The sequence below is a fragment of the Colobus angolensis genome, unplaced genomic scaffold, assembly GCF_000951035.1.
Source record: "Colobus angolensis palliatus isolate OR3802 unplaced genomic scaffold, Cang.pa_1.0 Scaffold102, whole genome shotgun sequence".
In the NCBI taxonomy this organism is placed as follows: Eukaryota; Metazoa; Chordata; class Mammalia; order Primates; family Cercopithecidae; genus Colobus; species Colobus angolensis.
The window spans coordinates 3,017,129-3,043,371 of record NW_012111142.1 but is presented as its reverse complement, the minus strand read 5'-3'; the positions used below and the strand labels follow the sequence as shown (position 1 = coordinate 3,043,371).

Genomic DNA, 26,243 nt, shown 5'->3' with positions numbered 1-26,243 from the left:
AGCACTGAGTTGGTTAACATATATTAATAAGAAGGAATATCATGTATCCTCAAACTGACAATGTACAGCCATATTTACTGATGTAGAAAGAGATACCTAGGCATATTGAATGGGACACAGGGTCAGGGAGAAGCAGGTTCCAGAGCAGGATGTGTAGTGGCATTACCCTATTTGTGGAAAACTCTGTATGGGGGTGTGGGGGAAGGCAGAGAGAGAGAATGGATAAAATCTTATTTCTAAAAAATAATAATGATGGCTTGAGTGTGTTTTACTTAATAGTAATGGTTTTCATTTTTATACTTTATTTAAAATTTTACAGTGAAAATACATGATCTTTACAATTAGAAAAAGCAATAAAGTAATTTCCATGCTAGAGGATGGGAATGTCTTTGACAATAAGCACACCATCTAGAAGTACTAAAAAAATGGAGAAGAATCAGTTGTGCTCAAAAGAGTCAAAAAGTATAAAAGGCAAATATGAAACTGTTATGACTGGTTAGCTTGCTAATCTAAAGAACTTAAGATCAAAGTTGACTGTGACTGACCAACCACTGAAATCATCAAGTAAAATGTATAAAGAAAACATTTACTGATTGCTTCAATAAATGTCAGGCATTGTGGTGGGCACTAGGAAAATAAATAGTAGGATTAAGAAATCACTCCCTGGTCTTGAGGAACATAGTATAACGGGATAAAAATGCCTATACACAGACCGCTTCAAAACAACACAGTGTTACACGACAGGCACGCAAAAGCCCTATAGGAGGAAAAAATAGGTACCTAGTATGGGGATGTCTTTTCATGTATAAGATCCCCCATCTTTTCTAGCCTTGTGATTTATTTGTTGAAGAAAGTGAATTGTTTCTGTGTAGATTTTCCAGAGCCTAGATTTTACTGATCGCACCCCTGTAGTGTCATTTGAGATATTCTACTGTGGTTTTTGTAAATTGAGAGTTGAATCCAGAGCCTTAGTCACATTGAGGTTAGAATTTTTTTCAGGAAGATCACTTTGTAAAGGATACTATGTTATTTTTTCAGGAAATACTTGGTTGCTTCCTTTTGTGAAATTAGTAGACAATGATGATCAATGCCTAAATCCATTTTTTTATTTTTAAAATTTATTATTATTATTATTATTTTTTTTTGAGACGGAGTCTCGCTCTGTCGCCCGGGCTGGAGTGCAGTGGCCGGATCTCAGCTCACTGCAAGCTCCGCCTCCCGGGTTTACAGCATTCTCCTGCCTCAGCCTCCCGAGTAGCTGGGACTACAGGCGCCAGCCACCTCGTCCGGCTAGCTTTTTGTATTTTTTAGTAGAGACGGGGTTTCACCGTGTTAGCCAGGATGGTCTCGATCTCCTGACCTCATGATCCGCCCGTCTCGGCCTCCCAAAGTGCTGGGATTACAGGCTTGAGCCACCGCGCCCGGCTAAAATTTATTATTTTTTTTAAGAGACAAGGTCTCACTCTGTCGCTCAGGCCTTCTGAAGTGCAGTGGTGTGATCATACCTCACTGCAGCCTTGAACTCCTGGCCTAAAGTGATCCTTCCGCCTCAGCCTCCTAAGTAGCTGGGACTACAGGCACGTGTCATCACACTGGGCTAATTTTTCTACTTTTTGTAGAGATGGGGTCTCACTATGTTGATCAGGCTGGTCTTAAACTCCTGGGCTCAAGTGATTCTCCCATCTTGGCCTCCCAAAATGCTGAGATTACAGGCACAAGCCACAGTGCCTAGCCCGCCTAAATCCATTAATTCATTCAGGTTGCCAAACGGTAATATTCTATCATTTCTTTTTAATTTTACATCTGGAGCACACTTATGAAGAGTGCTTTCCCTCATCTACTATTTGCTTTGCCAGTGAACCATTATATGAGAGGCAGGAATAAATGCTTGATTCTTTTCCATTATCTGCCAGTTTGCAAAATTATACATTGGTGTACTACAATCCTCCAAAAAGGTTCAATTACATCTTATTTTTTAGCATCATTTATAAACTCACGGATGAAACATATTTGATGAATCTCAGTATATTATAGTTATTATCCTTATAGATGATTAAATTGTCCCATCTTTGGCAAATGAAAAAAATAATGCAAGCTGGTTTTTGATTCAATTGTAGTAGTCTGTGACAATTATCTGTTATGACAAGATGTTCCAGACTCTTCTTACTTTTTTTTCCCCAGACCTGGAGTCAGTGATTTTACCAAGAAGCTGTAGTTTTCTTAAGAAACATTTTTTTTTTCAAACCATAATGTGAGCATTCATTGCGGACTGGTCACTGTTTCTAGATGATTTCAGTTATAAAGAGCTGGGGGGGAATTGTTTTTACCAAAAAAAAGTATCCTGACTTCATACTGATATTTCCAATTCAAATTCAGGACTATAAAGTTTTTACTTAATCTTTTCTGTCTTGCATCTATATATAATTTTTCCCAAGATGAGAGTTATTCTCAAGGATACCAGCTATGAACGGATTAAAAGTATATCAATTACTCATCTGTGTTGTTCTAAGAATGGCATCTTAAGGAATTCCAAGATTCTATGTTCAGACAGAGACAGACAAGTCTGCAAAGAAGACCGGAAAGGCACTCATACAGAAGAAAGAAAACTATGAGAGTACAATGACATGGAAACCAAAGCAAGAAAATATAAGAAAAATGAAATAATTAAATATTAAATGCTACTCAAGAGTTAGGCAAGTACTGAAAAAATTCAACAGGGTTTAGCAAAATGAAAGTCACTGAAAATCTCAGGCTGCAAACAGATAAAAGTAGGTTCAGGAGTAAAAAGGAGGTAATAAAATAAAATGAAATTCTTAAAAGTAGCTGTGAAGGGGAAAAATATAATGTAGTAATTGGAGACAGAATATGGGAATTTTGGAAGTCTTTTAAAATAAGAAAGGTTTGATCTTGATTACATCCTTGTGAAAAAAATTTAGTTGAGACAGAGTCTGCATATACTAGAACAAGAATGTAAGATTCCTGAGGAGATGGTGGGAAAGAACAGAATGCAAAGCACATGATAATATATTAATCTGAAGTATGTCTATAATTCCTCATTGTAACGTTTATTGAGTATCCACAGTGTGATAGATACTGAGAATATGGAGATAAAAAATGAAGTCCTTAACTTCAGAGAACTCATGGTCTAGAGGGGAAATCAGACAAGCAAATAATGATAATAATGTAGTATGATCAATGCTGTGAACACAGAATTATATTGTAGCCAGACAAGGACCTGGGATTAAAGAATCTGTCCACAAAGTACATGAACAGACATTTCTCAAAAGAAGATACACATGCAGCCAACGAGCATATGAAAAAAAGCTCAACATCACTGATCATGAGAGAAATGCAATTCAAAACCACAATAAGATACCATCTCACACCAGTCAGAATGGCTATTATGAAAAAGTAAAAAAATAACAACAGATGCTGGTGAAGTTGTGGAGAAAAGGGAACACTTATACACTGTTGTGGGGAGTCTAAGTTAGTCTAACCATTGTAGAAAGCAGTATGGTGATTCCTCAAAGAGCAAAACTACCATTCGACCCAGCAATCCCGTTACTGTGTATATACCCAGAGGAATATAAATCAGGCTACCATACAGACAGATGCACATGAATGTTCACTGCAGCACCATTCGCAATAGCAAAGACATGGAATCAACCTAAATGCTCATCAATGATGGACTGGATAAAGAAATAAAGTAAATGTGGTACATGTACACAGGGAATACCATGCAACCATAAAAAACAACAAGATCATGTCTTGCAAAAACATGGATGGAGCTGGGGGCCATTATCCTTAGCAAACTAATGCAGTAAGAGAAAACCAAATACCGCATGTTCTCACTTATAAGTTGGAGCCAAATGATAAGAACTTACGAACACAAAGAAGGAAACAACAGACACAGGGGTCTACTTGAGAAGGGAGGGTGGGGGAGGGAGAGGAGCAGAAAAGATAACTATTGGGTACTGGGTTTAATACCTGAGTGATGAAATAATCTATACAACTAATCCCTATAACACGAGTTTATCTAATAAACCTTCACATGTGTCCCCAAACCTAAAAGTTTTTTAAAAAATTAATCTACATTAAAAAATAAAAAATAATAAAAGGAAAAAAACTCAAAAAAATCTGCTCACAAATGTCAATGAGAGATTTTCAAATGAAATAGACATGCAAAACATACAGAAAAACAAACATGCCATGCATGCTTCCCTCTGCCACTCCCACTCCCAAATCTCCACATTTGGATTACTACTATCTTTGCTTTGTGGGCATGGACATGACTTGCTACTCCCCATCTTTCAAATATAGGAAAGCCTCACCTTTACCCTTCCCCCATCACACCATTTTGTTACTTCACTCAGAACTTTTACAGAATCTATAATTATCTTGTTCATTTATGTATTACTTCTTATTTTTATTTCTCCTCTAATACAACCAAAACATGAGGGCAGGGACCTTATTATCTGTATAACTGCTCTATTATCAGTCCCTTAAATAGTGCCTCATATTTAATGAATAAATAAATGAATAAATAGTACAGACAGTATTAAAAAATTTAGTTACTTAACACTTCTAGGAGTTTAGATTCCAGGTTAAATAGAAATTGACTGAACACTATCGATAAACTATGTTTGATTTTCAACATAAGCAATATAATTTTAAACTCGTCTCTGAAGGTGAAAGGCATGCAATTTTGAATTTTGAATCCAAATTCTTTCCCATTTGACTACTGACTCCATTAATAAATTCCCAAGTAAATCTAGTAGGTCTTTACTTTGCATTTAAAATTCTCCTTCAAAGAAATTTCAAATCAACAACAAGGTAAATTAATGAAAAATGTTGAGGTAGTTGCCTACTTAGCAGGAAAAAGATGAATTCATATTTCAATCTCATCAGAATAAATTATAGATTAATCAAAGGCTAAAATAACAAAAATAAAACCACAAAAATACTAGAAGAGCTTTAAAGAGACGAGATTTTACAGGTGAGAAAGGCATTTCTTAGCCTAAGCCAGAACATTTATAAGATATAAATTTTAAAGCATCCATTAATACACAACAAGTGATACCATAAACACAGGCAGAAGAAAATGACAAACTGAAAAAAACTATTGTTTGTTACATATATAACAAAGAATTAGTATCCACAATATGTAAATAATTCCTAAAATTAGTCAGAAAGAGACAAACTTAAAAAGAGGGTAACAAGGAGAGGAGCAAATTATATACCTACCCAGATAATTTGCAAAGAGGGCAACAGAGATGGCCAGCAAAACAAACTAGATATATACTTGTCTGTTAGATTTATCAACATTTTTTGCCTTTTTCATTAAAAGCATTTGTAAAGGATATGGGAAAAGAGGAACTCTCATATACTCCTGGCGAGATGTACATTGGTACAACCCTTCTGAAGGACAATCTGACAAAAGCAATCATAAGTTAAAAGTCAACATCTATGAATGTATATGAAAATATTTATATACATACACCACCACCATAAAAGCATTTTCTATACATACTGTTTATAATTAGAAAATTGGAAACAAATGATTAAAAGGGGGCTGATTAAATTAAGGTTCATGTATGTAACAGAGGAGTATGCAGCTATTAAAAAGGATGTCGTAACTCTATAGACATTCATAGGAAATAAATTTTAAAATACTAAGATTCTGAAAAATATATATCTCATGAGCTATTATATATAACAAGATCCCATTTGTGTTATAAAAAAGTATGGTTAGTCATTCAAAGGGTCTGGTATGATAGATCCAAAAAGTAAAGAGTCAAGATTTTTCTTTTTTATAGGTTTTTGAAATACCTGAGTTTTCACAAGAAGTCCTTTGCGCATTAAAAATCTTAGCCGGGCACAGTGGCTCATGCTTGTAATCCCAGCACTCTGGGAGGCCAAGGCGGGTGAATCACCTGAGGTCAGGAGTTCGAGACCAGCCTGGCCAACATGCTGAAACCTCGTATCTACTAAAAATACAAAAATTAGCCCGGCGCGGTCGGGGGCACCTGTAATTCCAGCTATTCGGGAGGCTGAGACAGGAGAATCGCTTGAACCTAGGATGGGGAGGTTGCAGTGAGCCGAGATTGTGCTACTGCACTCCAGCCTGGGCAACAAAGAGCAAAATTCCGTCTCATAAACAAACAAACAAACAAATAAAAATCTTTATATGTCCAAAGATATGGCTGTTCAATTAAAAAATATATATGTACAAAACTTAATGTGTTAATAGTGAACATACAAAACAGTAAAATAGATAAAATTATTCCTTCAAAGGTCACTTAACTTCTGGATCTACACTGTCCAAAAAGATGGTCTAATGAGACAACTGAACACTTGATAGGTGAGTGGTTCTAATTGAGATATGTTATCAGTATAAAACATACAATAGGATCTTCCTGTCCAACATTAATTCAAAAGCAAATTATCACAGTTAAAAAGGAAGAAATTAAATACTATGTAAAAAAGAGCCAAAATACCTTGTATTTTATTTGAAAGTCATATCTCCATAAGATTACACAGCCTGGTGTAGGATAAAGGACTTTGTTCTGCTTGGAATTTAACAATTTAGGCTCTTAAATGTCCTAAAATTCTCTACAGCTAAGAAATTTTTATACTGGTTCCTAGGAACTAGGAATCCTTAAATTAGGGCCTACATTTGCTTACAAGTTTCTTATTTTCCTTGGCATAGAATTTTTTAGTTTTTACATTGCTGGTTATATTTGACCAGGGTTCTATTTAAATAGGCACAAGTTCAAGCAAAGATCAGATTCTGCTTTTAGCAATGTGTACCCAGACAGGAAGTATTAAAAGGCAGGCAGAAAATCCTTTATAAAATTACTACTTTCAATGTATTTTCCCATGTTGAAATGCTTCTGCAGTTTATAATTAGGCAAATTACTTACTTTAATTATAATCAATAATATCGTTCCTATTACTCTAAGAAAAGAATTATACAGATACTTACACCAGGAGACAATATACTAGAAACCAAGACTACGTGACCATTACCTCTACTCTGTCAGTGTTATTTGTGAGAAATTCACAAATTGAGCAAAATGTGTTAGTATTCTAGTACAGTATAAATATAGAAGGAAATACTTTCATAAAGTCTCTCTTTGGTACTAGTGCTCAGTTACTTCCATGCACTAAAAAAGGGGCTACTCTTCTTCCATAGAGAAGAGAAATTCCCTGCTCTAAAAAGAATGTAGTATATCAAAAGGGGGTAATCACTACTACATATACATTCTGCACTTGGAAAATCCCTATATGTTGATTTTATCATTCTCTTATTCATTCAATAAACATTGCTTCTACAATGTGTAAGGCGTTACTGTACTAAAGCATTATAAGGAATATAAATTAAAAACACATACAAATCTTGCCAATAAATGGCTTATAGTGTAATAGGGGAGAGAAGTTGGCCCATCTATATTCTCCTTCAACTAGCAAGTAGATGAAATATCAGGGTCAATAGCTGTAAGCCATAAAAGCTGACAGCTTAGTTAAGAGAAGTTTTGAAATATGTATTTCATGGCCAATAATTACAACTGTAACTTTTCTATTTAAAGAAGGAGAAAATTTGAATTTCTTCTCTAGCTCAACATATACTTTTATAATTCCATAACACGAACCAGAGTAAAGGGTAAGATGGAAATGAAGAATATTTTCTTACCCTTCTGTGGTTCCATATTGGACACTTAAAAATCATACACAACCTAATCAAAAGACATAATTCTTTAAAAAGGTACAAGAGACCAAAACTCAAAAAATCTAGACTATAACAAAATTTCCCAATTTATATTATCTTAATATGCAATTAATTTTCACCTGTAAAATACTATACTATGAGTACAAATGCATTGATTAGTTCTAATTACAAAAATGGCTAATATATAATATTATGTAGTGTTTATGACACACCAGGTAATGTTCTAAGTGCTTTGAAAATATAAACTTTTAATCTTTATGCAACCCTATAAAATAGGTGTCATTCTCACTGGACAGATGAAAAAACAGGGGTTCAGAAATGTGAAGTAATTTGACCAAAGGTCACAAAGCTGAAGAATATCAAATTCAGGATTCTGATTCAGGCAGTCTTGTTCCAGAATCATGCTCTTAACCACTATGGAATACTACCTGTACTATAACTATTACACCCCAAACCCTTAATACTACCTGTACTATAACTATTATACCCCAAATCCTGAGTCATCAAAAAGAAGACCCTCTATTTTATACAATGAAGAGGCATTTCTAAGAATAGAAATTTAGGGATGAGCACAGTGGCTTACTCCTGTAATATCAGCACTTTGAGAGGTTGATGTGGGAGGTTCACTTGAAGTCAGGAGTTCGAGGCCAGCTTGGACAACATAGTGAGACCCAGTCTCTACAAAATATTTAAAAATTAGCTGGGCGTGTTGGCATGCATCTGTAGTCTCAGCTACTTGGGAGGCTGAGGGAGGAGGCTCACTCGAGCCCAGGAATTCGTGGCTATAGTGAGCTATGATCATGCCACTGCACTCCAGCCTGGACAACAGAGCAAGACCCTGTCTCTAAAAAAAAGAAAAGAAATTTGGAAATGGTTCATTTTGTAGTAACAATTTATAATTTACACTGAAATTCATTATGATAAAACTTTTCCCTGTGTTAAAGATATTAACTTTATGAAAAATTTATTTTAGGTAAGGTTGATTATATATACTCACACACACACACACAGGTTAAAAGTTAGTTTCATGTGACATAATAACTAGCATTTTGAGCACTACCTGTTTGCCCAACACTGTTCTAAGTGCTCTACATGTATTATTGTTAAATTATCATAACACTATGAATTATGTACTATAATTACCCCAGCTTTACAGATGAGGAGACTAATCCAAGGGGAAGTTAAGTAACTTGTCCAAGGTCAGACAGCTAGAGCTGGCTTTGGACCCCACTACAGTCTGACTCCAGCACCCATATTCTTAACAATTTCATCATATTAATATGTCAAGATTAAGTAGTTTTAAAGGATACTATTTTCTCACAAAGTTCTTAATATGAACACTTAATAAGAATAATCACTCATATTAGCATTTTTATTTTTAACACTAAGTTGGAAGCACAGTGGAACATTTATTTTTAGAAATATTATTAATTGGCTGGGCCCACGCCTGTAATCGACTGGGCTCAGGTCTGTAAATTTTGGGAGGCCAAGGCAAAAGAATTACTTGAGCCCAATATTTCCAGACCAGCATGGGCAATATATTAAGACATCGTCTTTAAAAAAAAAAAAAGTTATTAATCTCTTATTTTTTTAAATGTATATTATCAAAATTGTTACTAAGCTCACAAACTTCAGAAAAACTTATGATGGGTAAGTTGCTTGTGACACTGAAAGTATTTAAGATTCAATTCTGTTTGATCCTAGATGACCACATATCCATTGTTCCTTCAGTAAGCACATGGTAAAGAGCCTAGAACAGAGAGACACAGAACACAGTGGAGAAAGGGGAGAGAAATGTCTTTAATGAAACTTACTATATATGGGATTTTGTGATAATACACAAGGATGGTTAAGACATATAAGGTGATACAAAAAAACCATATTAACAATTATAGTGACAAAAAATAAGGAGCATATAATTATACATTGATTTACACAGAGTACCAAAGGAATACAGCATTGAGAGCTGTACCACCACCTGAGGGAATGGAGAAAGGCTTCAGAGAGAAAGTGTTTTTTGGGATGGATCAATGTTTCCAAAAGAACTGAAGTGCAGTTTGAGAAACGCACACTTAATTAATTCTTTTCCTCAACTTTAACAATAAATTTACTCAACAAAAAAGTTTATTTTTGACTTGTAAATCTCTTAAAACCATAAAAAAGTAAAATCAGCTTTTAAAAACAGGTAGTCACCATATCATTGAATGTGCAGTTTATAAAACAGCAAAGTTAAATACAATTTCAAATTACCTATTTAGTTGCTCATTTCTTTGATTTCATTTAGCATTGATGTAACTCAATGTGGAAGAAGGTTACATTCGTGCAAGTTAACACGGCTTAATGATTAACTATATTCATCTGCCAACCTTACCGTTTCTGTGGCAAATATTGGTATATATAGAGTTAAGAAGTCTAGGTCTGCTTCCAGAAGAACACAGTTCCACATTGCTTGAAATTGAAAATCAGGATAAAAATGTTCACAATTAAGCTCCTTCTTTTTATTGTTCCTCTAGTTATTTCCTCCAGAATTGACCAAGACAATTCATCATTTGATTCTGTATCTCCAGAGCCAAAATCAAGATTTGCTATGTTAGACGATGTAAAAATTTTAGCCAATGGCCTCCTTCAGTTGGGACACGGTCTTAAAGACTTTGTCCATAAGACTAAGGGCCAAATTAATGACATATTTCAAAAACTCAACATATTTGATCAGTCTTTTTATGATCTATCACTGCAAACCATTGAAATCAAAGAAGAAGAAAAGGAATTGAGAAGAACTACATATAAACTACAAGTCAAAAATGAAGAGGTAAAGAATATGTCACTTGAACTCAACTCAAAACTTGAAAGCCTCCTAGAAGAAAAAATTCTACTTCAACAAAAAGTGAAATATTTAGAAGAGCAACTAACTAACTTAATTCAAAATCAACCTGAAACTCCAGAACATCCAGAAGTAACCTCACTTAAAGTAAGTAGAAAATAAAGAGGGTTTATGTTTATGTTTTCAATGTGGAACATTTTAAAAAAATATTTCTAAGGCATGCTACTTGAAATACTTTGTTGCATTGTTGAAATACTTTATTTTTTCCAAGAAAAATAATCTCCAGAAAATAAAATTTCCCATTATAATTTTGTTAGTTTTTGTTTCCCTAATGTTATATAAAATGTTATAGCAATGTTTCCAAAAGAAGTGAAACTTTACATTTTATATGAAAATGACAAATCGGTTAAGTAACACAATCTAGAACACTATGTCATTACACTATTGCAAATTACTGAAGGTAAGTAAAAAGTTAAAAAAATTTAAAACTATTCTCTAGTGTTTAAAACATTAAAGTAATACAGTAAATGGAAAAGATTTATTCCTATTAAAATATGCTGCTGGGCTTTTTCTTTTAATTGAAGTTCAGAAAAACAAATTTTAGAGATAGCACAATTTAAATAAAATGCTATGAACAAAAATATATGCTATTTGAAAGAAGCATACAAGGGGAAGGAATTGCCAATATTCATTTTTCAAATCCATTATTAGTTTAAAAATTTAGATGATAGTGTTACAGGAAATTAAAACTCTAATAGAAAAGAAAGAAGAAAGCAACTTATAACCAATCTAATCTCTATATCCAGACTTTTGTAGAAAAACAAGATAATAGTATCAAAGACCTTCTCCAGACTGTGGAAGAACAATATAAACAATTAAACCAACAGCATAGTCAAATAAAAGAAATAGAAAATCAGGTAAGTCAATATTTTAATAGTATGTCTCATCTTTCACACAGGTTTGTAAAAACATTGAATCCTAAAATTATTTACAAGCTTTAACTGGATCATGAGTAAAATTATCACATCAGCCTAACTGTTAAAATTGTAGGATCTGAAGCTAATAAACTACCTGTATTTAAACCATGACTCCAAAACTTTGTGTGACCTTGAATAAATTACTTCACCTTTTTGTCTCTCAGTTTCCTCACATACACTACAAAGACAGTAAGAGAATTTACAGGATTATTGTAAGAAAAAAATTAATTCATAGCAGCCAATGTCATCCTATTAAAATTCAAATTAGATCATGTTTCTCCTTGCTCAAAACCACACAATAGCTTTCCATCTCACTCATATTGGCTCTTCAGACCAAGATTACCTGACCCTTCATCATCTCACTGACTTCACCTCCTCTACTCTAGTCATTTTGATCGCTTTACCAGTATTCAAACACATCAAACATGCTGCCACCTCGAAGCCTTTGCCCTTGTTGTTTCCTCTATCTGGAATGCTCTTTTGTCATGGTATCTACATGGCCCACTCTTTGATCTCCCTTAGGGTCGTTATCAAACATAAAATTCTCAATGAAGATTTCCAAGGTCACTTAACCAAAAATTACAACTACCTGGTCCCATCCCTGAAAACTTCTACTTCCTTAACTACTTTTTTCCTGCACACTCACCTTTATTTAACATAAATTTTAGTTATTTCTCTCTCCTATTCCTGCACTAAAATGTAAGCTCTGTGAATACAGGGTTTTTTTTCCATTATCTTCATATTTTCCATTATTTGTATATACTTCAGAATATAGAATACTGTATGGCACATACTAGGCATTTCTGTTGAATTAATAAATGTAATGTCACATTCACACAGAAGTGTGTGCTATAATTATTATTACTTGGATTACTAGAAATAGTGTGCCTCATAATTAAAGGTCAACATTCAACAACGTAATTAATCTACAATGTAAACAACTGGTGAAGTGAGAGAGGGAAGCACTTGTTTAGAATAAAGCTATGTCATATTTTTTATAATATAAAAAAATTAATAATACTCTTAAACAGTCATTCAAGAGGATTCAGAAAAAATAATGTAAACTCAGAGAAACTGGTAAACAAAATGATTTTCAAGAGATATGAAACAAATATTATTACCAATTTCCACTAAGCAAACATAATTTTAGTAGTGCTGCTAAAAGGTTTTTTACCAACTACTTTTGGTTTCCATACTTTCCTTCTTATGATGCTATTTTTCTAAATTCTTTTCAATTATATCTTTTACTATGATTAAATGAACCTGCTCCCCAAAGCAATACGTTACTACAGTAATATACATTCTGTCTAAAAATAAAAATGTGTGAAGAAACCAAAACAATGAATTTCTGAGTTGGAAGAAGAGTTAGATCATTTGATTTAACTTTCTCGTATCTAAATTAAAAAAAAAAACTCTAAAAATTTAAGTAACGTTAAAATCACATAGTTACTTAGTAGAAAAGAGTAATATCCAGCAAGTAAACTTTACAATAGATCCTTTTAAATAAGGTCCTAGGAAATGTCATTTATGCCAGGATCAAAAAACTAACACTAATGATGCAAGATATTATATATTCTGCTTTTCTGACTGTCATGAGAAAAACTATCATTCAATAAATTGCAAACCCAACACACTTAAATAAAATGTTATTGCTAAACTAACGATAAACTACTGAATATATGGAAAGTAAGCAAATAAACTTGCCAACCTGCCAACATCTAGAGATATGTTTACAGGTCAAAAATTATCAAATTATCAAGAAAGCCAGGTTAAAATTATGTATTATGTCTTTAAAGCAGGTCTGAAGATCAGTAAGACCTAAAACTGAAAATTATTAAAGTTAAACTCTGAACAGAATATCAAATATATTCTATTCATATAAAAAAATACATTACAACATTCTAAGCAAAGCAGTCTCTACTTTTGGCCTTGTTCTGTTTTCTGACCAGTGTCTGCTTTTTTGCCTTGCTTTATTTTTTAAATTTATTAAATAATGTCCCTGATTAAATATTTTGAGAACAGGCAATCTGTACAATCTGAATAACACTGTTTATCTAAATATCAAACACCATAACATTATGAACTGAAAGACAAACTGTACTTTTGACATCCTTACTCAGATCTCCCCTAATTATGTATTCAGTATCATTTTAAAAAACAGATTTATATTCTTTTATCAGCTCAGAATGACTAATATTCAAGAACCCACAGAAATTTCTCTATCTTCCAAGCCAAGAGCACCAAGAACTACTCCCTTTCTTCAGCTGAATGAAATAAGAAATGTAAAACATGATGGTAAGACACTTTGGTGGGTTTCCTTCTTGAAGCTATTACTATCAAATTCCCTATTCTTAGGACTTGTTCTAGACTAAAAGATTAAGAGATATCCATCAAATACAATGTATCATCCTAAATTGGATCTGGGTTATTTTTACACCCTATAAAAGATATACCTAAGACAATCACAGAAATATAAATATGGACTTGATTATTAGATAATATAGAAGGTTTATTAATTTTCTTAGACGTGATCATGGTATTGCAGTTTTAAAGGAGAACAACCTCCTGTTTAAGAGATACATGCTGAAATATTTAAGGAGTTAAAGGTCACTGGACTCCTGGCTGGGTGATAGAACAAGACTCTGTCTCTAAAAATATAATTAATTTTTTAAAACAAAGTAGTTTGGTAAGAATGATTCTTACATTCTTAAATAACATGCCATCTAAGAAAAGTGCTTTAACATAAACATTACTGAAAAAAATGCTACATTTGCCACAATTTCATAAAATGTCAAGTGAAATCTCAAGCTCCAAAGATATTATTCCTATTACTAAATCTGATGTAATAACATTTTATTGATTCTAGGCATTCCTGCTGATTGTACCACCATTTACAATAGAGGTGAACATATAAGTGGCATGTATGCCATCAGACCCAGCAACTCTCAAGCTTTTCATGTCTACTGTGATGTTATATCAGGTAAAACCTGTCTAAGGAGAATAGACAGTAGTTAGTTCAAGTTACTCAGTACGTATTAGGAAGATTAACCTGGTTATAACTGTTTTATACATATATATATATGAAATATATATAACATGAATATTAGTATAAATCTAATACTTTTATCTTGTTTATTTATGTATTTACTCAATATTCTCCTTTTCCTCTAAAATAATCTGAAGTGACTATTATCAATAAGTTTACTATTCCAAAATTCATTAACTGCCCTTCACTTAACTTTTTAAGACCATAATAAATAATAAAATGTATTGCCATAACATTAATAAACTACCTTACAAAGCCACCAACTAAAATCAAGCAAACAAACAAAAAAGTGTTATTTACGTCTGTCAATATCAATCTACTAAAAATACATGATTTCATTCATTATATTCAGGTAGTCCATGGACATTAATTCAACATCGAATAGATGGATCACAAAACTTCAATGAAACGTGGGAGAACTACAAATACGGTTTTGGGAGGCTTGATGGTAAGGTGACTACATTCAATCATTCATTCATTTGCTAATCTACAAATATTTACTGAGAACCTATTGTGGACCGGGCATTAGGAAAAGTAGTAATGAAGGAGCAGCAGTCTCAGCCTTCATATAATTTATTATCAAACAATTACACATTTGTTAGTAAATTACATTTATTACAACTGTTATTATTTGAATTATATTTATCACAGTTACATATCTGTTCTTAAATATACTTATCACAATTTAATTTGATGGCTTATAATGATCATAACTATAATTATTAAAGACAATTCTGATTAAATGTTATATAAGTAGTAACTGTTACAAATAAGCTGTGAAAAGAACTACTCCTAGCATTAGTCACTCTATTCTCTCATTAACGTTTTACATATCCATTAATTGGAAGTTAAAAGGACCAGGAAATTCAGACATACAGTAGAAATTTTAAAATTTCAATTATTTAAATATAATATATAGAATGTGTGGCTTATAATGAATTAGTTAACTCAATGCAAATTATTCTGATTACAAAATAAATAATGTTAAATAAGCATGATAAAATAACAGATGTTTAAAATCCAAAAAGCACATACAAAAATCCATGAATGATGTCTAAGTACTCACTTATAAAGTAGAAGACATTCATTATTGTACCAAATTTTTAAATGCTCAGTACTATTTGACCATTTAAAAATTTTGTATTCAAACTACCAGTTAAAGCCCTACCTAGAAGGTATACTCTGTGATATGTTTTGTAGCTCCAAATCTTCTAATAGTGAGTGTAACCCCAAAATAAAAGGCTGACAGGTAAGTCGAGAATACTCACTTAATTCTGGTAAGAAACTAACCCATTTGTACTTGTATTTACCAGCAGTCCTTAAAATGAAGCTTCCTACTAACTCAATAGCAATAAGACAACAGTGACTGTTCAATGAAAACAGTAATTTATTAAGCATTTTACTAAATACTTTAATAAAAAGGATTGTGATTTAAAAATCTATTTATATTTGTGATTTATGTTTTTAATTCCAAATAAAAATAATTTTTAAAATTATAGAAAAAAGTTATTAAGAACCATGCTTTTTCATTTAAAATGATTTTTAAAATTTATTCCTGTCTTTTTCTACAAAGAAAACATATATTAAGCAAATACCAAAGGCCAGGTTTACAATTAAAAAAAGTGACATTATTATTACTCAAGTCTCTGGGAATACTTAACAAAAATCTCTTGACTGTATATGGATGTTAATAAATACCTGATAGTAAAGTTTATCCATATAAAGACTTACAAGAAAATATTCCTCTACCAATGACGAGACTTTAAAATATCTATAATAATGTAACACATTTCACTGGTGAAATATGTCTTGTAATATGCATTATAGAAAGGATAATCAGACTTTCAGTTCTATTAATATTTTTAACATTATTGTGCATATAGATATCTTCAATAAAATTGTTTTAAAAGGTATTATTTTAAGATACTCTGATCAAGGGATTCAAGACTAAACAACTCAATTAGTTGCACCAATAAAAAACACTTAAAAAAACTGTCAGTGTCCAAGCTGTAGTTAATAATTCACAGATTTTTTAAAACTTTTCTTTTCAGGAGAATTTTGGTTGGGCCTAGAGAAGATATACTCCATAGTGAAGCAATCTAATTACATTTTACGAATTGAGTTGGAAGACTGGAAAGACAACAAACATTATATTGAATATTCTTTTTACTTGGGAAATTACGAAACCAACTATACGCTACATGTAGTTAAGATTACTGGCAATGTCCCCAATGCAATCCCGGAAAACAAAGATTTGGTGTTTTCTACTTGGGATCACAAAGCAAAAGGACATTTCAGCTGTCCAGAGAGTTATTCAGGTATCTTTTTCTGATAACAATACTTTATTTTCATATCTTCAAAGTATCTACCCACATTATTAGCTATTATCTGCAATGACAACTTTTAAAAATCCAAATCCCAAATAAGCGTTTTCTCTCTAGATGAAAACCTCTTAACTATAATGAAAGTGTTCATTCTAGTTCAACCAGGTATTTTACCTCTAATCTTCCTCAGATTTTCTATTTTTGGTGGTTTACAGATTATTTATAGAGATTATTTTAAACTGGAACTTATACAGATTATTTAAAGCTGGGATACATGCAACTAAAACACAATATTTATAAAAAAGGAAGATAAACTCATGGGGAAATACAGTAACAGTAACTACATACGAGTCTGTACCCACTAAACTGCGTATCTATCTCCTTTAGGAGGCTGGTGGTGGCATGATGAGTGTGGAGAAAACAATCTAAATGGTAAATATAACAAACCAAGAGCAAAATCTAAGCCAGAGCGGAGAAGAGGATTATCCTGGAAGTCTCAAAATGGAAAGTTATACTCTATAAAATCAACCAAAATGTTGATCCATCCAACAGATTCAGAAAGCTTTCAATGAACTGAGGCAAATTTAAAAGGCAATAAATTAAACATTATTAAACTGATTCCAAGTTAATGTGGTTTAATAATCTGGTATTAAATCCTTAAGAGAAGGCTTGAGAAATAGATTTTTTTATCTTAAAGTCACTGTCAATTTAAGATTAAATATACAATCACATAACCTTAAAGAATACCATTTACATTTCTCAATCAAAATTCTTATAATACTATTTGTTTTATATTTTGTGATGTGGGAATCAATTTTCGATGGTCACAATCTAAATTATAATCAATAAGTGAACTTATTAAATAACTTTTCTAAATAAAAAATTGAGACTTTTATTTTAAGTCATCATATGAGCTAATCTCACAACTTTCCCAGTTTAAAAAACTAGTTTTCTTGTTTAAACTTGACTAAATACAGAGTACTGATAATTATACAGTTCTTACATTTGTTGTAATATTAATTTCAAAACTAAAAATTGTCAGCACAGAGTATGTGTAAAAATCTGTAATATAAACTTTTAAACTGATGCCTCATTTTGCTACAAAATAATCTGGCGTAAATTTTTGATATGATTTATTTATGAAACCTAATGAAGCAGGATTAAATACTGTATTAAAATAGGTTCACTGTCTTTTAAACAAATGGAGATGATGAATACTAAGTCACATTGACTTTAATATGAGGTATCACTATACCTTATTTGTTGAAATATATACTGTATACATTTTGTGTATTTTAATACTTAATACTATGAAAACAAGTAATTGTAAACGTATCTTGTCAGATTACAATAGGAATGAACATATTGGTGACATCGAGTTAAAGTTTATATTTCCCCTAAATATTCTGTGATTCTAATATATTCGTGTAGGTTTTCAAGCAGAAATAAACCTTGTAACAAGTTACTGAATGTCTAAACAGCCTGACAAGTATGTATATATGTTTAAAATTCAATAAATAAAGACCCAGTCCCCTAAATTATAGAAATTTAAATTATTCTTGCATTTTTATTGACATCACAAAAGACGTATTGTTATTTTTAAGTAATTTAAACCCTAAATCCCTAAAGATTAGATACAAATTTTTTTACCACAGTATAAATTGTCAGAATTTATTTTTAAATATATTTTTTAAAACTACCAGTAAGAAATTTTAAATTAAACCCATTTGTTAAAGGATATAGTGCCCAAGTTATACGGTGACCTACCTTTGTCAATATTTAGCATTATGTATTTCAAATTATCCAATATACATGTCATATATATTTTTATATGTCACATATATAAAAGATATACATGATTTATGTGAATCCTATGTAAATACTTTGTTCCAGAAAAGTACAAAATAATAAAGGTAAAAATAATCCATAATTTTCAGGACCACAGACTAAGCTGTCGAAATTAACATTGATTTTTTTAGGGCCAGAATACCAAAACAGCTCCTCTCTTCCCCAAAAATTGGACAATTTCAAATGCAAAATAATTCATTATTTAATATATGAGTTGTTTCCTCTATTTGGTTTCCTTTAAAAAAAAAAAAAACACTCTCATAGGACATGTTTCATTTTGTTCCTTTTAGGAGTAGTAAATCAGATTTTTTCCCCATACAAAGCTTTCTTTTACCAGAAAGATACTTCTGGTAGAAGAGGAGAAAGGAGCTCTTTTCTTTATGGTTCACACAACTGTCTCCTGTCCTCACTACTTTGCTTAAAGTGCTCAAATTCCACCACTAACTCACAGTTGTCTAATCTAAGCAAAGTCTAATCCCCTTTGATCACTCAGTCTACCTTCCCTTTCATCTCTCTACTACTTACTAATGTGAATATCTTTTTTCAAACTTGACCTTCATTTTGCTTTCACAATACTATACTCTCCATGGATTATCCCTTACCTGAATTCATCTTTATAATCCTATTCCTTTCTCATATTTAGTACTGTGGGCCAATGAACAACCTTCAATCATCTTTTCTACACTGACTCTCAGACATTCTATCTGCTCTCACAGACTCATCTATTTACCATGAATAAAGTTCCAAAATCCACGTATTCATCCCAAGTCTCTTTCCAGTTCCCCTTCTTACATTGCCTATCTGCCATTTCTCCCTTTAATACCCTATACTTCACTCAAATTCAACATATCAAAAATAACAGGCCAGGCATGGTGGCTCATGACTGTAATCCCAGCACTTTGGGAGGCCGAGGTGGGTGGATCACCTGAGGTCAGGAGTTTCAGACCAGCCTGACCAACAGGGTGAAACCCCGTCTCTACTTAAAATACAAAAATTAGCCGGGTGTGGTGGCATGTGACTATAGTCCCAGTTACTCAAGAGGCTGAGACAGGAGAATTGCTTGAACCCAGGAGGTGGAGGTTGCAGTGAGCTGAGATCACACCACTGCACTCCATCCTGGGTGACAGAACAAGACTGACTCAAAAAAATAAATAATTCACCAGCCCCTGACTGCTACTGCTATCTCTTTCTACCCGCCTTTCCCTCCTTTTGACTCTTTCACACCATCTTCCTCACTTCTTTATATCCATTAATATGACCAGCATGTTCCCAGTCACAGAGGCCTGAAACCTGGAAGACATCTCTAGCTTTTCACTCAACTTTGTAAACTACCTCTTTTGTATAAGCCACCAAGTTCAACACAATCTTTTCTTGAAACATCTCTTAATCTTATAAGCTTTATTCCCCAAAGTCTGTCTTTAACTTGAGTGCTAGATTATATTAGTCTCCTCTTCCCTCCTAATTTTATGTCCCTCTCCCTGTCAATCTTCTGAAAATAAATTTGTAATGGTTGCATACTGCTTGGACCTGTGTCTTTCAAGCTCATCTACTGAAGAAGTGTAAGAGCAGAGGATAATGAAAACAAATCCTTTTAGGTTCTAGAGTTACAGGATAACTTACTATATGCACAAATTTCTTTCAGAATCTTATTGGATCTTAGCTTAAATCTTAGAATTTTACTTTAAAATTGCATGTGAATTGTGTTTTATACTTTATAAATCTATCTTCATCTCTGCAGTGGCTCACCTGTAATCCTGGTACTTTGGGAGGCTGGGGTGGGAATACTGCTTGAACCCAGGAGTCCCAACATCAGCCTGTGCAACATGGAAAAACTCCACCTCTACAAAAAATACAAAAATGAGCTGGGTGCGGTGGCAGGTGCCTGTAATCCCAACTACTTGGGAGGCTGAGGCAGGAGAATCGCTGGAGCCCGGGAAGTCGAGCCTGCAGTGAACCATGATCATAACACTGCATTCCAGCCTTGGTAACAGAGTGAGACTCTGTCTCAAAAAAAAACTTCCTATAAAAATATTTATTTACCCCCAAGTATTCTAAAAAGTGATGCTCCTAGAAGATGTGTCATGTTTATCGTGAGGACTTGCACATCCCATATAGTTCTGCCCTCACAAGAATGCATATGCCAATTAGAAGAGTATAGGCCTTCGGAACAAAATCCAAAATCCTTCCAGGTATTCAAGAGTCTCTAATACCTGGCCCCAAATTGCCTCTTTAGCCATTTTTTTCAACAACACAAACCTTCTGTTCTAATCAAAATTACTTTTAAACATGTCCTCCACACGTTCTTAATGTATTCCATTTGTCTAGAATGTCTCCCCACACGTTTCTGATTGGTTAGATTGTGCCATATTTTAAGGTGCAGATATCTCAATTCTTCCACAAATATTCTAGTAAATGGCAGCTCACTCTTCTGAAACCATACAGAATTGCCGTCCATACTGCTCAAATGGCACTTACTGAGAAAATACAGAGAATATGGCAAATCATCATAATAAAAATTCTGAAAAATAGTACTAAAACTCCAAAAGCATCAAAGATAGTCGTTTCACTTCATTTTAGTGAATTACTGAAAAACTCCTATATTAAGAGTTTATTTTGAACCAGTATGAATTTTACTGAAACCAATTACACGTGTCTCATTATGGGGTAACCTAGTGTAGTGTAATCTATTTACATACACTGTGTCATCCTGGAATCACTGTATTTTCATGCTTGTATCTTTACTTCCTAATAGCATAACTCATAAACATCAATTAACTCATTCATTAATTTTAGAAATGGTATTGACCAATATTTATTGAGCATCTACTATTTGCCTCCTTTAAAAATTGTATTCCAAATTTGTACTCATATATACTCTACCTTCTGTTGTAAGATAATCAAATTTCCTTGTGATTTTTTCCCCATCACTTATAGCCATAAACACTGCATTTATGTACGTACTACTGAGTGATTATCCAACACAGCAGTTTTAAAAACGAAAAGAAAGTGACCAAACAATTGGCCCTTTTATCAAAGTCCAAAGTATTCTCATGGCAAATCAACTAGGGTAAAATTACTTAACTGGTGCACAGTTCAAGGTCATGAAAGTAGCCCTAACAATCCCCTACTACAACCCTTAATAAAATGAGGTTTTAATAACATTTTAGGAAATATAAAATAAACTTAAGGATTCTATCTAAAATATAAAAGCTGTTTTTTCTAAATTCATGTTTAGTCCTAAGAAAAGTCATACATCTAATAAAATGATTGGGTATGTAATTTGAAAGAGCAATAAATTACAACCTTGAAGATGTAAGGTTGTAGCTATTTATCTTAAAAAACGCAGCCAAACCTTGGTTTCCTCACCCAATAGATGGGAATAATAATCCTGTCAAATCTATTAATACTTCCTGGGGTTGTAATAATCAAGCCGGACACTGTATTTGAATAGCTTCATGAACTATAAAGTTATAACAAATGTATATACTTTTTAAAAACAGGATCTTCCATATCATTTTTCACATTCCTTTAAGTAAACAATCTCTATAAACGCTTCCTAACTGAACATACTATAATCCTCAGGACAGAAGAACAAAACTGCCCTTCTCACAGTTTGCATCTGTTTCTGGAACTTTACTTTTTCTCTTCGTAATCTAAGAAAACACTCCATCACCTTCAGATGCAAGCCCCTAACTAAATTTCTGAGTGGCTATATTAAAATGTTAAGAAATAGAGCTCTTGACTCAAGAATTTTTTTATTTTTTTTCCGAGATGGAGTCTCGCTCTGTCACCCAGGCTGGAGTGCAGTGGCACTGCACAGTGAGCAGAGTGATCTCAGTTCACCGCAGCCTCCGTCTCCTGGGTTCAAGTGATTCTCCTGCCTCAGCCTCCTGAGTAGCTAGGATTACAGGTGTGCACCACCACGCCAGGCTAATTTTTGTATTTTTAGTAGCGATGGGGTTTCACCATGTTGGTCAGGCTGGTCTCGAACTCCTGACCTTGTGATCCGCCTTTCTTGGTCTCCCAAAGTGCTGGGATTACAGGCGTGAGCCCCCACACCTGGCCGACTCAATTTTTATAGTTGAAATAAACTAGGACCAATTAGATAGAATAAAACTCAAGAGTGGTATAACAAGGACAAAACCAAAATAGCAGAGTATGTGGCAGTAGCTTGAGCCATCTATGAACTCTAAAAAAAACAAAAACCAATACTTTCTCTTTTTTTTGAGACGGAGTCTCGCTCTGTCTCCCGGACTGGAGTGCAGTGGCCGGATCTCAGCTCACTGCAAGCTCCGCCTCCCGGGTTTATGCCATTCTCCTGCCTCAGCCTCCCGAGTAGCTGGGACTACATGCACCCGCTACCTCACCTGGCTAGTTTTTTGTATTTTTTAGTAGAGACGAGGTTTCACTGTGTTAGCCAGGATGGTCTCAATCTCCTGACCTCGTGATCCGCCCGTCTCGGCCTCCCAAAGTGCTGGGACTACAGGCTTGAGCCGCCGCGCCCGGCCAAAAACCTACACTTTCTAAAGCAGATGACCATACACTTGAATAGAAAAGAAAAGTTCCTGAATTTTCAGTAACGTTCAGCTGAAATTTATACTTCCTTAAATTATGAATGTAGTAAACCAACCACAGCAGTATAAGCAGTATGTAAGATTTTGTCATTAAACATACATTTATTATTATTATACTTTAAGTTCTGGGATACATGTGCAGAACATGCAGTTTTGTTACATAGGTATACACGTGCTATGGTGGTTTGCTGCACCCATCAACCCATCATCTACATTAAGTATTTCTCCTAACGCTATCCCTCCCCTAACCCCACCTCCACAGGTCCCAGTGTATGATGTTCCCCTCCCTGTGTACGTGTGTTCTCATAGTTCAGCTCCCACTTATGAGAACAGGTAGTGTTTGGTTTTCTGTTCCTGTGTTAATTTGCTGAGAATGATGGTTTCCAGCTTCATCCATGTCCCTACAAAGGACATGAACTCATCCTTTTTTATGGCTGCATAGTATTTCATGGTGTATATGTGCCATATTTTCTTTATCCAGTCTATCATTGATGGGCATTTGGGTTGGTTCCAAGTCTTTGCTATTGTGAATAGTGCTGCAATAAACATATGTGCGCATGTGTCTTCACAGTAGAATGATTTACAATCCTTTGAGTATATACCCAGTAATGGGATGACTGGGTCAAATGGTATTTCTAGTTCTAGTTCCTTGAGGAATCGCCATGCTGTCTTCCACAATGGTTGAACTAATATGAAACATACATATTTTTATATCATTATTACAGACATCTCAAAATATTGCTGATGCTTATTACTATTTAGAAAATACAATAGTTTTTGAACCTGAAGCCCGATCATGTTATTTAATTCATTAATAAACACATATATCACAACTTTAATATTTTGATAATTTTAATTCAATGTAACTGATTTCCTTTGCTATTCTATATATTTTATGCATTTAAAAAACATTTACACATTACAGATCGAGTATTCCTTACTGGAAATGCTTAAGACCAGAAGTTTTTCAAATTTCATATTTGTTTTGGATTTTGGAATATTTGCACTATACTCACGGTTGAGCCACCTCAAATCTGAAAATCCAAAATGCTTCAATGAGATCTTCTTTGAGTATGATATGGGTGCTTGAAATGTTTTGGATTTTGGAGCATTTAAGATTTTGGATTTTCAGATTTGGGATGTTCAATCTATATTGCAAAAAAGGGTATCACAGGATTCACAAGACAACCACAAGGTACTATGGTACACACAAAAAAATTAGAAGCCTATGTTCAAAGGACCTACTATCATGTAATAACCTAGTTTAAGAAACATGAATTACATTGCTCTCATGTCATACCATCAATAATACACATATTCTGACTGGCCAAGCTCTTCCTTGAAACAATATTTTCGGGAAAAAAATTTAATCAGTGGCCGAGTGCGGTGGCTCAAGCCTGTAATCCCAGCACTTTGGGAGGCCGAGACGGGCGGATCACGAGGTCAGGAGATCAAGACTATCCTGGCTAAGATGGTGAAACCCCGTCTCTACTAAAAAATACAAAAAACTAGCCGGGCGAGGTGGCGGCGCCTGTAGTCCCAGCTAACCCGAGGCTGAGGCAGGAGAATGGTGTGAACCCGGGAGGCGGAGCTTGCAGTGAGCTGAGATCCGGCCACTGTACTCCAGCCCGGGCGACAGACCGAGACTCCGTCTCAAAAAAAAAAAAAAAAAAAAATTTAATCAGTATTTAATAAGCTCATTCAACTACTCAAGATAAACTAATGATAGTGAAATTCTAAAGAGATCATAAAACATTTCATTTGTTATTGAGGTTAACTTTTAAAAGTCCTTATCTGGACGGGCATGGTGATTCACGCCTGTAATCCCAGCACTTTGGTAGGCCGAGGAGGGTGGATCACCTGAGGTCAGGAGTTTGAGACCAGCCTGGCCAACATAGTGAAATCCTGTCTCTACTAAAAATACAAAAAAAAAAATTAGCTGGGTGTGGTGGCTTGCACCTGTAATCCCAGCTACTTGGGAGGCTGAGGCAGGAAAATCACTTGCACCAGGGAGGCAGATGTTGCAGTGAGTCACGATCACGCCACTGTATTCCGGCCAGTGCAACAGAGCAAGACTCTGTCACACACAAACACAAAAAAAGTCCTTATCTGTTAGAGATACATACTGAAGGATTTTCAAGTGAAATGATATGATGTCTAGGCTTTGCTTCAAAAATATTACCACCAAAACAAAAGACAGGACAAGCAACAGATAAAACAAAAATGACAATGCAAGTTAATTAACCCGTTCTGTAACGAGAATACATGGACACAGCAAAGGAACAACACAGACTGGGGCCAGTCAGGGGGTTGGGGGCGAGGGGAGGGGAGGGGAGGGAGAACATTAGGACAAATAGCTAATACATGTGGGGCTTAAAACCTAGATGACGGATTGATAGGTACAGGTACAGCAAACCACCATGGCACACGTATACCTATGGAACAAACCTGCACGTTCTGCACTTGCATCCCGGAACTTAAAGTAAAATAAAATTAAAAAAAAACTAATCTGCTCTCTTTACTTTTAGGTGTATTAATTTTAGGTGTAGGTGTACTAATTTGCTCTCTTTACTTTTGTAATTTTCCATAATAGAAGCTTAAAACTATATTCAGATTAGATCACAGAAAATAGATTTACTAAAATTTATTAAGAGATATATGGGCATATTCCTAACAGACCAAAATCCTTTTGCTTCTCACCCTGATAGTTACCAGGTCTGAACCACTGTATTCATTCTTACATTCTTAGTAACACCATGTTTGCTAGATACAGTCTTTCAAAAATACCAAGTAGAAAAACACATTCAACAGGTGATTACAACTAAGGCCATTATTGGAAAAGCGGCTAACTCTAACAATCCTGCCAAGAATACCATGTGTTCTGCGGATGTGTCTCTTAAAAACTGAATGTCAGTAAAACACAT

At 34.0% G+C, this 26,243-nt stretch overlaps 2 protein-coding genes across 8 annotated transcripts in view; one reads left to right on the top strand and one right to left on the bottom strand.

Moving 5' to 3' along the window:
* Positions 1–26,243, bottom strand: part of DOCK7 (dedicator of cytokinesis 7) — a 220,635-nt gene that overhangs the window by 139,594 nt on the left and 54,798 nt on the right. The gene's annotated exons all lie outside the window — the stretch shown is intronic.
* Positions 10,123–18,438, top strand: ANGPTL3 (angiopoietin-like 3). The gene is made up of 7 exons (XM_011941007.1): positions 10,123–10,697; positions 11,357–11,467; positions 13,708–13,822; positions 14,394–14,507; positions 14,926–15,021; positions 16,625–16,891; positions 17,285–18,438. Exons 1-7 carry the CDS (start codon positions 10,203–10,205, stop codon positions 17,467–17,469), a joined length of 1,383 nt encoding a protein of 460 aa, XP_011796397.1. The 5' UTR covers positions 10,123–10,202; the 3' UTR covers positions 17,470–18,438.